This window comes from Myxine glutinosa, chromosome 5 (assembly GCF_964187855.1).
Source record: "Myxine glutinosa chromosome 5, kmMyxGlut1.1, whole genome shotgun sequence".
NCBI lineage: Eukaryota > Metazoa > Chordata > Myxini > Myxiniformes > Myxinidae > Myxine > Myxine glutinosa.
Window position 1 is genome coordinate 53,235,135 of NC_136265.1, and position 14,727 is coordinate 53,249,861.

General features: G+C 44.8%; 1 protein-coding gene across 1 annotated transcript in view; it reads left to right on the forward strand.

The window, feature by feature from the left end:
- Positions 1-9,816: 9,816 nt before the first annotated feature.
- LOC137428610 (zinc finger protein ZIC 1-like) overlaps positions 9,817-14,727 on the forward strand; it is a 9,952-nt gene continuing 5,041 nt past the window's right edge. Inside the window, exons 1-2 of the mRNA XM_078778068.1 lie at positions 9,817-11,255; positions 13,172-13,335. Coding sequence (XP_078634194.1) covers positions 10,271-11,255; positions 13,172-13,335 — 1,149 coding nt within the window. The 5' untranslated portion in view covers positions 9,817-10,270. The remainder of the gene's footprint in view (positions 11,256-13,171; positions 13,336-14,727) is intronic.

Here is a 14,727-nt window from a genome sequence, read left to right on the forward strand (position 1 = left end):
TTCTTTCTTTACTTGGGTTATCTAATCATAAATTCTTGATTTATTTGGGTTATTTTATCATAAATTCTTGATTTACTTGGGTTATATCTTTGTATAATTCACCAAATGTCCGTCCATTCGAAGGTACCGCAAAAATGGCTCAACCGATCGTAACGATATTTTGGGTGGGTATTCCTGGGACCACTGGGCGTAAATTAGGCTAAATTGTTTTTCCAATTTTTCAAAGTTTTCCTATTTAAAAGTTTTTCCAAACATGATGGAATAATATTTGCTGATATGAACAGTGATGTGGCTTTTGTTGAAATTCTACAAATACTGTTTATTCTACGTACCAGGAGAGAGAGTATTTCGACTCCTGATGGACTCTTCCTATATAAACGTGCGGCTCTGAAGTAACATGGCAGCGTGTGCAAAGCGACTGAGAAACAGATGTAGCGACCACTTCCGTGTTATAGATTCGGCGAGCACTCTTCACACATAAACGTGCGACTGAGAAAGATGTGCAGCGGCCGCTTCCGTTTTGCATAATTCAATCTTTTTTCAAAATGGGCGCCATGTACTGTTTAGATTTTGATGATTTGCGTGTGATATGATTCAACGGATGTTTATATGAATCATTTAAAATTTTAAAAGCCTTCAATTCCTGGTATTTTTCCTTTTCATTTGGGCTTCCCAATTGAAGCCCCGCCCATAGGGTGGGTATCGTTGCAAGTAATCATAAATCCTTCATTTATTTGGGTTATTTAACAAATTCTTGATTTAATTCGGTTATTTAATCATAAATGGTTGATTTATTTAGGTTATTCAATCATAAATTCTTCATTTAATTTGGTTATTTAATCACAAATTCTTGATTTACTTGGGTTATTTAATCATAAATTATTAATTTATTTGCATTAATCTTACTATAATTCACCAAATGTCCGTCCGTCTGTCTGTCTGTCTGTCTGTCCGTCCGTTCGAAGGTACCGTAAAAACTGCTGAACCGATCACAACGATATTTTGGATGGGTAATCCTGGGATCTCCAGGAGTAAAATAGGCTATTTAGTTTTTCCAATTTCAGCTTTGGTCTCCAGCATTCCCAGGTTTGGACTCCCGCATAACATTCGCGTTCGCATAACGTTCATTGTGACGATGTTTTCATTGTAACGATGTTGTTTTCCGGGTGCCGCACAAACGGCTGCACCGATCACTGCACGGCTGCACCGATCGGACTCGGTGACCTCGGACAAAGACCTCTTATAAGGACACGGGTTGAATCCCTGCTTGAGAGAATTACAACCCCCTCCCCGCCATCACGGTCGTCTCTCCAACTCACAATCCCACGTGATATGCGGAAAGGACGACTCAAAATCAATTATCTTCTTTTCGATTCGTATATAAACATCATTAAAAGTAAATAATGACCCCGGCCAAAGTTCAAATGACGTGAGTTTAATCTCTGCATGAGAGAATTCCACATAGCTATTTGGGCGGTGTATATCGCTGTGTATAGCGAGACAGATCGCTGTCTCCATCAATCTGGCCAAGGAGGTAACAGCTATCGGCTCAAAATCCTTTTAACTGTTGATTTGGAAGTTTTTGCAATGAAGGAAACACGTATTGGGAGTACATACGACATCGGGAGGACTAACTGCATGTGTCTACAGTATTAAGCTTAAATCTCTCATGGCGGATCTGAAGAGCGGAATGCTTGGAGAAGTGGTGGGCAACTTCGGCATGAATGAGGATCAGAAACGTGGACTCCCACACCGCCACATCCTGCTGATACTTGCTCCCGCATGACGTTATTTTCCCGGGTGCCGCACAAACGGCTGCACCGATCGAGATTTAACAGATGTTTATATAAATTGTTTAAAAGGAAAAAATCCTTCAATTTCTGATATTTAGCCTTTTCATTTGGGCCTCCCAATTGAAGCCCTGCCCATAGGGCGAGTACCGTTGCTAGTTAATCATAATTTCTTGATTAAGTTGGGTTATTTAATCAGAAATTCTTAATTTACTTGGGTTATTTAATCACAAATTATTGATTTATTTGGGTTATTTCATCATAAATTCTTGATTTAATTGGTTTATTTAATTATAAATTCTTGATTTACTTGGGTTATTTAATCCTAAATTCTTGATTTATTTGGGTTATTTTATCATAAATTCTTGATTTATTTGGGTTATTTAACAAATTCTTGATTTAATTGGGTTATTCAATCACAAATTCTTGATTTGCTTGGGTAATTTAATCATAAATTCTTGATTTATTTGGGTTAATTAATCATAAATTCTTGATTTATTTGAGTTATTTAATCACATATTCTTTCTTTGCTTGGGTTATTTAATCATAAATTCTTGATTTATTTGGGTTATTATATCATAGATTCTTGATTTACTTGGGTTATATAATCACAAATTCTTTCTTTACTTGGGTTATTTAATCATAAATTCTTGATTTATTTGGGTTATTTAACAAATTCTTGAATGAATTGGGTTATTTAATCATAAATTTTGATTTACTTGGGTTATTTATTCATAAATTCTTGATTTATTTGGGTTATTTAACAAATCCTTGATTTACTTGGGTTCTTTAATAATAAATTCTTGATTTACTTGGGTTCCTTAATCATAAATTCTTGATTTACTTGGGTTGCTTAATCACAAATTCTTGATTTACTTGGGTTCTTTAATCACAAATTCTTGATTTAGTTGGGTTAATTAATCATAAATTTTGGATTTACTTGGGTTATTTAATCATAAATTATTGATTTATTTGGGTTATTTAATCATAAATTCTTGATTTATTTGGCTTATTTTATCATAAATTCTTGAATTATTTGGGTTATATTTATCATAAATTCTTGATTTACTTAGGTTATGTAATCATAAATTCTTGATTTATTTGGCTTATTTAACAAATTCTTGATTTTATTCGGTTATTTAATCACAAATTCTTGATTTACTTGGGTTCTTTAATCACAAATTCTTGATTTAGTTGGGTTAATTAATCATACATTTTTGATTTACTTGGGTTATTTAATCATAAATTATTGATTTATTTGGGTTATGTAATCATAAATTCTTGATTTATTTGGCTTATTTAACAAATTCTTGATTTAATTTGGTTATTTAATCACAAATTCTTGATTTACTTGGGTTATTTTATCATAAATTCTTGAATTATTTGGGTTATATTTATCATAAATTCTTGATTTACTTAGGTTATGTAATCATAGATTCTTGATTTATTTGGCTTATTTAACAAATTCTTGATTTAATTCGGTTATTTAATCACAAATTCTTGATTTACTTGGGTTATTTAGCTGCTTAAAGAATTTAACCACAATCTACTTTGTCAAATATAAAAGGCTCTCGAACAATAATACACTTCATCAAAAATGATAAGCCTTATATTTATTATGTCTGCACCTGAGTTGTTGTGTATTTGCTTGCAGTGTGCAAGCAAGCCCCACTGGTATATTTGTGCATTTACCTACATCTACACATTTATACATTTCTATTTTAATGTTTTTCTCCATAGGTTAGAGCTGTCTTGATTTATTTGGGTTGTCTTGATCTCGTCTTGTGTCCTTTCCCCCCCCCCCCCACCCCCCCCCGGTGAATATAAGCAAAGCCTTGCAGAGGGATCCCACACGTTTTGTTTCGTACGCAATAGGTATCAAATATAGGTGTTCGCCAGCGCTCAGACATGCTCGGGTACACCGAAGAGGCGTCGTAGCAAGAAGAGATACGATTGTTTGGCTCGACCATGAAAAGCGAGTCTTAAATACGCGTCTCGGACCCTTTATGTGCGTCCATGTTCCCCGCGGTCCTTCTCGAGGTTCAGGCGTCCAACGAGCGCTGCCGGAAAGGTTTGAAATGCCTCGAAGCTGCACTTGCCAAGGGAATGATGGAGGCTGAGCTGAAGAGTCCGTAGGCAGTCAATTACCTTGAACTCTCGGATATTTTGTATCTCAAATCTCCAAACTCGGACAAACGCGCTCGGATTTTCTGAAACGCAACGCAACCGTCGCTTGTGTACAGTTTACGAGTGTCGTTAAACACGTGTTTGTAAGCAGGGCTGCGAGTCTTGGCCTGGAGGGAAGATATCAACGTGGACACGCAGAGCTGAGAAAATGGTGTAATTAATTTGGGATTGGGAAAAAACGACCTCCGAAGTTGAAGGAGCTGTCTGGCTTTCTGATGTATCCAAGAACCTGCCAGCGTCGTCCTCTGCCTCTCGTCGTCTTTGTTTTGTCTTTGTCAGTCTTGTCTCCATCTGACCTCTTCTTTCACCTCCTTTGTGTCCGAAGCAACCTGTCTGTGTTTTACTCGGTGTCTGTCTCGCTGTCTCACAATTCTCCATTATTTGGCAGAGGCAATGGGAACCCTTTCATGTGGAAAGGAGACGTGATGGCGTAGTGAGTGGGCAGGGGACAGGCCAAGAGCTGTGGGGGAGGGGGTGAGGGTAAGGCAAGGAGCGGTGTTGGAGGGGGTAGAGGATGGTGAGGCCAAGGCAGGGTCTACAGGGTGGAGGGGGGGGTTAAGAGGGTCAGGGGAATTCCAGTAGGTATGCGCTCATAGCTGAGGCAGAAGCAAGGAGCTATGGGATGGGAGGTGAGGGCAAGGTAAGCGTTGTGGGACGTGGAGGAAGCAGTAAAAGGAAGAGCCGTGCAGGAGAGACATGCGGAGCACAGAGTGTATATGGAGGGGGGCATGATGGCAAGGAGGGATGTGGGGGAGGAAGGGGCTGAGGATGGCAGTGCAGGGAGGCGATTAAACGAGCGTTCGACGTCTCTCGTCAGCACAATTTCCCTGAACAGCAATGGTGCGGCCATTGAACCTCATCGGTGATGTTCATTATGGGTAACCGGGCGATTTACAGAGGCATTTGCACTGCGTACACGTACGTCGTACATGGCTTGCAAGTTTAGATGTCATGGTGAAAACGCTTCAAACGCTGCTGTTGTACGAGCAACACATACTGCGTGGCCCAAAAGTTCGTTTACCCAAGATAAGTGTCGCTGAGTAATTCCAAATTAACGACTTAGTCACAGATGGTTTTGACTAATGCGTTGTAACTTGGTGTTAATGAACATGTTCTACCAACTAGCGTGTTAGGCTCGTCTGGTGTACAATTACTTTGTTTTAAAATCAAAATGACACTGAGCCACGGCAGCACGAGTCGGGCCTACACTCCTTCATTTTGTTCAAAGAGTGAAAGGGCCTGTCACGTGTACAAACAAGTGTTCGAATGTGCGGACACAAGCAAATGATACAAGTGATGTACAAGTTAGTAATTATTGGGTGTGCTGCTGAGGTTGTCCAACAACATGCTGTATTCAACATTTGTTATTGTATGTTGGTGTGTGTGAGTTATTGTATGTAGGTGTGTGTGTGTGTCATTGTATGTCGGTGTGTGTGTGTTATTGTATGTAGGTGCATGTGTGTGTTATTGTATGTAGGTGCATGTGTGTGTTATTGTATGTAGGTGTATGTGTGTGTTATTGTATGTCGGTGTGTGTGTGTTATTGTATGTTGGAGTGTTTTTGTATGTAGGTGTGTGTGTGTGTTATTGTATGTCGGTGTGTGTGTGTGTTATTGTATGTCGGTGTGTGTGTGTTATTGTATGTTGGAGTGTTTTTGTATGTAGGTGTGTGTGTGTGTTATTGTATGTAGGTGTATGTGTGTGTTATTGTATGTCGGTGTGTGTGTGTTATTGTATGTTGGAGTGTTTTTGTATGTAGGTGCATGTGTGTGTTATTGTATGTAGGTGTATGTGTGTGTTATTGTATGTAGGTGTATGTGTGTGTTATTGTATGTCGGTGTGTGTGTGTTATTGTATGTAAGTGTATGTGTGTGTTATTGTATGTCGGTGTGTGTGAGTTATTGTATGTAGGTGTGTGTGTGTGCGTCATTGTTTGTCGGTGTGTGTGTGTTATTGTATGTAGGTGCATGTGTGTGTTATTGTATGTAGGTGTATGTGTGTGTTATTGTATGTCGGTGTGTGTGTGTTATTGTATGTTGGAGTGTTTTTGTATGTAGGTGTGTGTGTTATTGTATGTAGGTGTGTGTCATTGTTTGTAGGTGTAGGTGTGTGATTGTATGTTGGTGTGTGTGTGTTATTGTATGGAGGTGCATGTGTGTGTTATTGTATGTAGGTGTATGTGTGTGTTATTGTATGTAGGTGAATGTGTGTGTTATTGTATGTAGGTGTATGTGTGTGTTATTGTATGTAGGTGTATGTGTGTGTTATTGTATGTCGGTGTGTGTGTGTTATTGTATGTAGTGTATGTGTGTGTTATTGTATGTTGGTGTGTGTGTGTGTGTATGTGTGTGTGTGTGTGTTATTGTATGTTGGTGTGTGTGTGAGTTATTGTATGTAGGTGTGTGTGTGTCATTGTATGTCGGTGTGTGTGAGTTATTGTATGTAGGTGTGTGTGTGTCATTGTATGTCGGTGTGTGTGTGTTATTGTATGTAGGTGCATGTGTGTGTTATTGTATGTAGGTGTATGTGGGTGTTATTGTATGTCGGTGTGTGTGTGTTATTGTATGTTGGAGTGTTTTTGTATGTAGGTGTGTGTGTTATTGTATGTAGGTGTGTGTCATTGTTTGTAGGTGTAGGTGTGTGATTGTATGTTGGTGTGTGTGTGTTATTGTATGGAGGTGCATGTGTGTGTTATTGTATGTAGGTGTATGTGTGTGTTATTGTATGTAGGTGTATGTGTGTGTTATTGTATGTAGGTGTATGTGTGTGTTATGTATGTAGGTGCATGTGTGTGTTATTGTATGTCGGTGTGTGTGTGTCATTGTATGTCGGTGTATGTATGTGTTATTGTATGTCGGTGTGTGTGTGTTATTGTATGTAGGTGTATGTGTGTGTTATTGTATGTTGGTGTGTTTGTGTTATTGTATGTGGGTGTGTGTGTGTTATTGTATGTTGGTGTGTGTGTGTTATTATATGTTGATGTGTGTGTGTTATTGTATGTTGGTGTGTTTGTGTTATTGTATGTTGGTGTGTTTGTGTTATTGTATGTAGGTGTGTGTGTGTTATTGTATGTTGGTGTGTGTGTGTTATTGTATGTTGGTGTGTGTGTGTTATTGTATGTTGGAGTGTTTTTGTATGTAGGTGTGTGTGTTATTGTATGTAGGTGTGTGTCATTTTTTGTCGGTGTAGGTGTGTGATTGTATGTTGGTGTGTGTGTGTTATTGTATGTTGGTGTGTGTGTGTGTGTGTTATTGTATGTTGGTGTGTGTGTTATTGTATGTAGGTGTGTGTGTTATTGTATGTAGGTGTATGTGTCATTGTATGTCAGTGTATGTATGTGTTATTGTATGTTGGTGTGTGTGTGTGTTATTGTATGTAGGTGTGTGTGCGTGTGTGTTGTTGTATGTTGGTGTGCATGTGTTATTGTATGTAGGTGTGTGTTATTGTATGTTGGTGTGTGTGTTATTGTATGTTGGTGTGCATGTGTTATTGTATGTAAGTGTGCGTGTGTTATTGTAGGTGTGTGTGTTGTTGTTGTATGTTGGTGTGTGTGTTATTGTCTGTAGGCGTGTGTGTGTGTGTGTGTGTGTGTGTGTGTGTGTGTGTGTGTGTGTGTGTTGTTGTTGTTGTATGTTGGTGTGCATGTGTTATTGTATGTTGGTGTGTGTGCGTGTGTGTGTGTGTGTGTGTGTGCGTGTATGTATGTGTGTGTTATTGTATGTTGGTGTGTGCGTGTATGTTGTTTGTGTTATTGTATGTTGGTGTGTGTGTGTATGTGCGTGCGTGTGTGTGTGTGTGTGTGTGTGTGTGTGTGTGTTTGTTATTATATGCTGGTGTTTATGTCTGTGCGTGTGCGTTTGTGTATGTGTTATTATATGTTGGTGTGTGTATGTGTCTGTATATATATGTGTGTGTGTGTGTGTGTGAATAGGGTGATCACCAAGATAATGGCCGATGACATGTTCCTTCCTCTCTGTTCATGTTTTCATTTAAGCATTTACCATTTGACGCTGGAAGCCCATGTTTAAATCCCACATCATGTGTCCATTTGTTCATCGTGTCCTAATGTCTTTGTCCTGTACCATATACAAGCTCGATCCACGAGCCTAAGGGACAATACAATAAGATAAAAGGTTGAATAATAAAACATTGGTTATTGTTTAGTAAAAGGACACGATTGTGTGAATCATAAAAAAATTACGAATAATGAAAATATTTCGTTCGTGTTTTTAAATCTCGAGGCCACAGACTTATCGATCAGGGATCTTATAATGGCGGAATCCCCACCACGTTTAACCTGTCCCATGCATTGATTACGTCACATGTACAAATTCACTCAGTGCATTGATTACGTCACGTGTACAAACCCCCTCAATGCATTGATTATGTCACGTGTACAAACCCCCTCAATGCATTGATTATGTCACATGTACATACCCCCTCAATGTATTGATTGTCACGTGTGCAAACCCACTCAATGCATTGATTACGTCACGTGTACAAACCCTCTCAATGCATTGATTATGTCACGTGTACAAACCCTCTCAATGCATTGATTATGTCACGTGTACAAACCCTCTCAATGCATTGATTATGTCACGTGTACAAACCCTCTCAATGCATTGATTATGTCACATGTACATACCCCCTCAATGCATTGATTACGTCACGTGTACAAACCCGTCCAATGCATTGATTACGTCACGTGTACAAACCCTCTCAATGCATTGATTACGTCACGTGTACAAACCCGTCCAATGCATTGATTACGTCACATGTACATACCCCCTCAATGTATTGATTGTCACGTGTGCAAACCCGCTCAATGCATTGATTATGTCACATGTACATACCCCCTCAATGCATTGATTGTCACGTGTGCAAACCCGCTCAATGCATTGATTACGTCACGTGTACAAACCCGTCCAATGCATTGATTACGTCACGTGTACATACCCCCTCAATGCATTGATTACGTCACGTGTACAAACTCCCTCGAGATCATTGTCACGATATACGATGACACGATTACAACTACAATCCGTTTTGTAATTATTTGTAAATTTTCGAATGACGTGTTCACGGCGCCGTGTACACAAAATGGAGTACACCGACACAGGGGATCCAGAAGGGAATGATCGATCACCACAGCGTTCCGTGCATGGCGTCTCGTCACGGGTTTCCCAACGAAATGATTCACGAGGTGTTCGAGGATTTCATTCCGAGGCGTCATGGCCACAGGGATGTCCGCCGTGACTAACGCGCCATTGTCCGAGCGCTTCAGGCGTTTCGCGGCCGAGGAGGCGAGTCCTTCAGCGACAATTGGAGTTTAAACGTGGAAGCCGAGCACGGCTCGGTCTTCGGTCGTGGGCCGGTTTTGGGTGGTCACCGTGGACGTGGAGCCAAAACGACCAAGGGACGCCACGGCACCAAGCGCGGTGGCGCAAACGTCCAAAATGGCGTGGAAATCCCTCCCGCCAAATTTGTCTGAGGGACAAGACCTCCGGAGATGTTACACACACACACACACACACACACACACACACACACACACACACACACACACACACACACACACACACACACACAGAGACACGTGCAGGTACGGGAGTGTGCACGAACGTGCTGAGGAGACACCTATTTGGTTGTTGCCGCGTGGGCGGCGATCCCGCGCTTTTGGTAATTAATGAATTAATTAATGCGCCATGTGCCGATGGTGTGAGGAGGCGACGCGGTCGTGGACAGGAGGAGTGTGCGAGAGGAATGGAGGAGAGGCGTGGGAAAGAATGAGGGCGGGGAGGGACGGGACAGACAAAAAAAAACAAAGGCAAAGACAGACACGGACAGAGAGACAGAGAGCGTGAGCATCAGCCTATACCTGAGAGCGATGCGCGGCCATTTGCCCAATCAGAAGTCAAAACAAAGTCGCCGATCTTCCCCGAAGACGAGCACGCGTCGCGGCCACCAATGAGGAGCAGGCCCCGTGGTCACGTGGCCACATCGGAGCCCTTTTGAAGTGTCGTTCATCAGGGGGAGTCTCCTATCTGCAGCTCGCATTTATCTGGCTCGCTCGGCGCCGCCGCCGTCGTCGTCTCGGGCGCATCCTCACGCGGGCCGCGACCTCGTGGTGGAGACGCGCCGGGCCGGGTGCGCGCGCCTCGTGCTTCGCACGGCCCCTTCAAGTTGCCAGAGCGCGGGTGAGCCCTCGCGCCCCTCCCCGTACGAGCCCCCCACCACTCTTGTTATTGTGGCCGGGCGGACGCACGGAGAGCGCCTCGAGTCCCGCACCGGCGATGCTTCTCGAGGCGACGGCGCAGTACCCGTCTCTGGGACTGGGCTTCGGCGGCGTGCGGCATTACCCCACGGGGGACGTGGGCTGCGAGAGAGACGCCGCCATGGACGGCTACGGGGACGCGACCGCGCTCAAGCTCGGCTCGGAGCTGGCGGGGGCGCAACCCTCGGCGTTCGTGTCGCAGGGGTCCGCGTACCCGCACGCCCACCACGGCTCCGCGGCGTCGTACGGCGCGGGCTTCGGAGGCACGACCCGCTCGGACTTCCTCTTTCGTAACTGCGCGTTCGGGGAGGCTCAGGCGGCCGGGCCCCAGCACGGGGTGTTCGCTCCGGCAGGCGGATACGACTCGGCGAGCCATGCGCTCCTGTTCCCCGGACTGCACGAGCAGACGCACCACTCGGGCGCGCAGCACCACGCGCCTGGGTCCAACGCGCACCTCTTGGGCGGGCAGCTCCGCCTGGGTCTTGCCAACGAGACGTACGGGCGCGCCGAGCGTTTCGGGCCCGTGTCGACCCCTCGGGCGGATGCGTACGCGGCCGCGCCGCTCCACGGCTACATGAACATGGCGGCGCACCACCACGCGCACCATCACGCGCACCACCACGCGCACCACGCGGCCGCCGCGGCCGCCGCGGGGGCGGGAGCCTTCTTTCGGTACCTGCGGCCGCAACTCAAGCAGGAGCTCATCTGCAAATGGGTCGAGCCCGAGCAGGTGAAGAAGCAAGCGTGTAACCGCGTGTTCAGCACCATGCACGAACTGGTGACCCATCTGAGTGTGGAGCACGTCGGGGGTCCCGAGCAGGCGAACCACGTGTGTTCCTGGGAAGAGTGTCCGCGCGAGGGCAAGTCGTTCAAGGCCAAGTACAAGCTCGTGAACCACATTCGGGTGCACACCGGAGAGAAGCCCTTCCCGTGTCCCTTCCCGGCGTGCGGGAAGGTGTTCGCGCGCTCCGAGAACCTCAAGATCCACAAGCGAACCCACACAGGTGCGTGTCCGCCCCGAGGCCTTACGATCATCTCCGATGTGCAATTACTGAGTGTTCCCTACAAATCGGCGCGACCCAAACGACCCATAACACTCCTAATTCGATGGAATGGCCGACGTACGTCGAGCCCGAGGGGACGTGTTAACAAACCCGTGTCGACTTGGCGCGATTCGTACACGGCACGTGCACCGTGGATTTGTACACACGTGCAAAGCAGATTCGTACACCACATGTGCAAAGCAGATTCGTACACATGTGCAAAGCAGATTCGTACACCACATGTGCAAAGCAGATTCGTACACATGTGCAAAGCAGATTCGTACACAGCCCGTGCACCGTGGATTTGTACACACGTGCAAAGCAGATTCGTACACCACATGTGCAAAGCAGATTCGTACACAGCCCGTGCACCGTGGATTTGTACACACGTGCAAAGCAGATTCGTACACAACATGTGAAAAGCAGATTCGTACACCGCACGTGCACCGTGGATTTGTACACGTGCAAAGCAGATTGGTACACCACATGTGCAAAGCAGATTCGTACACCACACGTGCAAAGCGGATTCGTACACCACATGCACACCATTGATTCGTACAGCACATAAGCACAGTTAATTCATACACCGCACATGCACAGCACATTTGTGCAGCGCACGTGCACAGTGGATTCGTACACCGCATGCGCACAGCTAATTTGTATTTTGCACACACACAATGAATTCGTACTCCAAATTCGTACACCGCACACAACGGTGGATTCGTACACCACACACTCACATTTGATTCGTACATCGCACACAGTGAATTTGTAAACTGCACACAGTGAATTCGTACACTGCACGTGCTCTGTGGATTCGCACACTACATGCATAATTAATTCGTACACCGCACGCACAGTGGAATCGTACACTGAATTTGGTTCATTGTGCAGCCGCACATTTGCTCATTGAGAGAGCGTTTCTCGTTTCTCGGGTTCACAGCTTCGTGCTCGCCGCACATCATCTCTGGGACCCAAACGCACATCGCACACCTATAGCGGAGACCTTGCACCATCGGTCTTCGTGCATGGTGGACTTGCGTCACGGTTAAAGAACAAGTAGACGTCGCGACGCCTATGACGTAAAAAATAGCTTCGTGTGTTTATGACGTCGAAGCAACTTCGTGCGTCCTCGACGTGCAGGTAGCTTCGTACCTTTATGACGTGCAAAGAGGCTCGTGCGTGCGTATGACGTCATACCCCTTGAATGCTTATGTAACGAAGTCATTTGGCGTTACCAGGTTACCGTTACCAGGTTACCGTTACCAGGTTACCGTTACCAGGTGATGCACAGCCTTGTAGATGTGAAAGAATCATTTATTGCATTTGTGACTTGCAATGGACGTTTCATTTGGAGGTACAGTATGTTACAGTATGAGTACAGTACAGTACAGTAGTCGCTCGGATGCGTGTGCAGGTACAGGGTTCGAGTCTCTCCTCGATCCTATGGTGTACAAGGTGTACACGTCACTGTGCTCGTCGGATGACGTCACTGCTTTCAGCAACACGTGCTGTCATGCACGATGGCGAACGCACGCAATCATAACGAGTGCAGTCGCATCTCGGTAATCGCAGCAAAGTGTCAGTGCCATGTACGAGCACGTCGCACGCGCACTAAGGCGGCACGTTTACGCTCTGCGCCTCGAGCTGTGCTTGGCGGTGCACGGATGGCGGTGCACGTTTCCGCACCGACTGCCTTATTCGTGCATTCGTCGTGCGTTTGTTGCACGCGACGCGCTTCCCGCAGCTTCGATAAAAACGCCGCGATTGGGTGATCCGCTGCGATTTGCATAATCATCGCGTCTTAGGTACAGGTGTTGCGCGGCCCGACGACGGTACACGCGTGACGTGACAATCGCTGTGTGTTTGGCGTGCAGGTGAGAAACCTTTCAAGTGCGAGTTCGCCGGCTGCGACCGACGCTTCGCCAACAGCAGCGACCGCAAGAAGCACATGCACGTGCACACGTCCGACAAGCCGTACTTCTGCAAAGTCTGCGACAAGTCGTACACGCACCCCAGCTCTCTGCGCAAGCATCTCAAGGTACGGACCGCGCTTCCGCCCACCTTCGTTTTGCACCTGGACGTACCGGTGTACGGTGCGGGTCCGAGTTTATGACGTCATTTTGCCACGTAAAATACCGCGCAAATATGTGTGCACGTCGCGGCATGAATGCATTTAGTACATGGATCGCCCGTGCAGAATAATTGCATGGCGCTGGGCACGTGATCTGATATGCAAATGAGGTATTTAAGAAAAGCGAACGAAGGAAGCTGATTGGTTATTTTACGCACGCAATGGTTCAAAAAAAACAACAACAGGTTCTACAGGAAACGATCAAATGGCGAAAACATTTCCTCTCGAAATTGCACGCAACACGTTCTTAAACAAATAAATAAATATTCCCCTCTGCGCGACGAATTCATTTATTTTCAACATTTATTTGGATTGGAAATGTATTCTTTATTTTGTCCGACTCGTGTTCGATGTACTTACTACTACAATACGTCGTACAAGACTCACGATGGCTGTGTCCGTTGAGGTGTCGCTATGAGAGGCCCGCGCTCATCCCGCGCGGACCGACTCAAGTGCTTTTATTTATCCACATGAACAAGTATAAATTATGAGGAAGAAAATAATATTTCTGGATAATTAAATTAACTTGAGCATTGAAAAGGGAATAAATGTTCTTTAAAAAAAAACAACATAAAAATGTGACTTTTGAAAAGATCGTTCTCAGAACTTTTTTGAACCATTTGGACAAATTATTTTTTTAACATAACATTATATATACAGTGGGGAGAACAAGTATTTGATACACTGCCGATTTTGCAGGTTTTCCCACTTACAAAGCACGACAAGGTCTGTAATTTTTATCATAGGTACACTTCAACTGTGGAAGACGGAATCTAAAACAAAAATCCTGAAAATCACATTGTATGATTTTTAAGTAATTAATTTGCATTTTATTGCATGAAATAAGTATTTGATACATCAGAAAAACAGAACTTAATATTTGGTACAGAAACCTTTGTTTGCAATTACAGAGATCAGACGTTTCCTGTAGTTCTTAACCAGGTTTGCACACACTGCAGCAGGGATTTTGGCCCACTCCTCCATACAGATCTTCACCAGATCCTTCAGGTTTCGGGGCTGTCGCTGCGCAACACAGACTTTCAGCTCCCTCCAAAGATTTTCTATTGGGTTCAGGTCTGGAGACTGGCTAGGCCACTCCAGGACCTTGAGATGCTTCGTACGGAGCCACTCCTTAGTTGCCCTGGCTGTGTGTTTCGGGTCGTTGTCATGCTGGAAGACCCAGCCACGCCCCATCTTCAATGCTCTTATTGAGGGAAGGAGATTGTTGGCCAAGATCTCGCGATACATGGCCCCATCCATCCTCCCCTCAATACGGTGCAGTCGTCCTGTCCCCTTTGC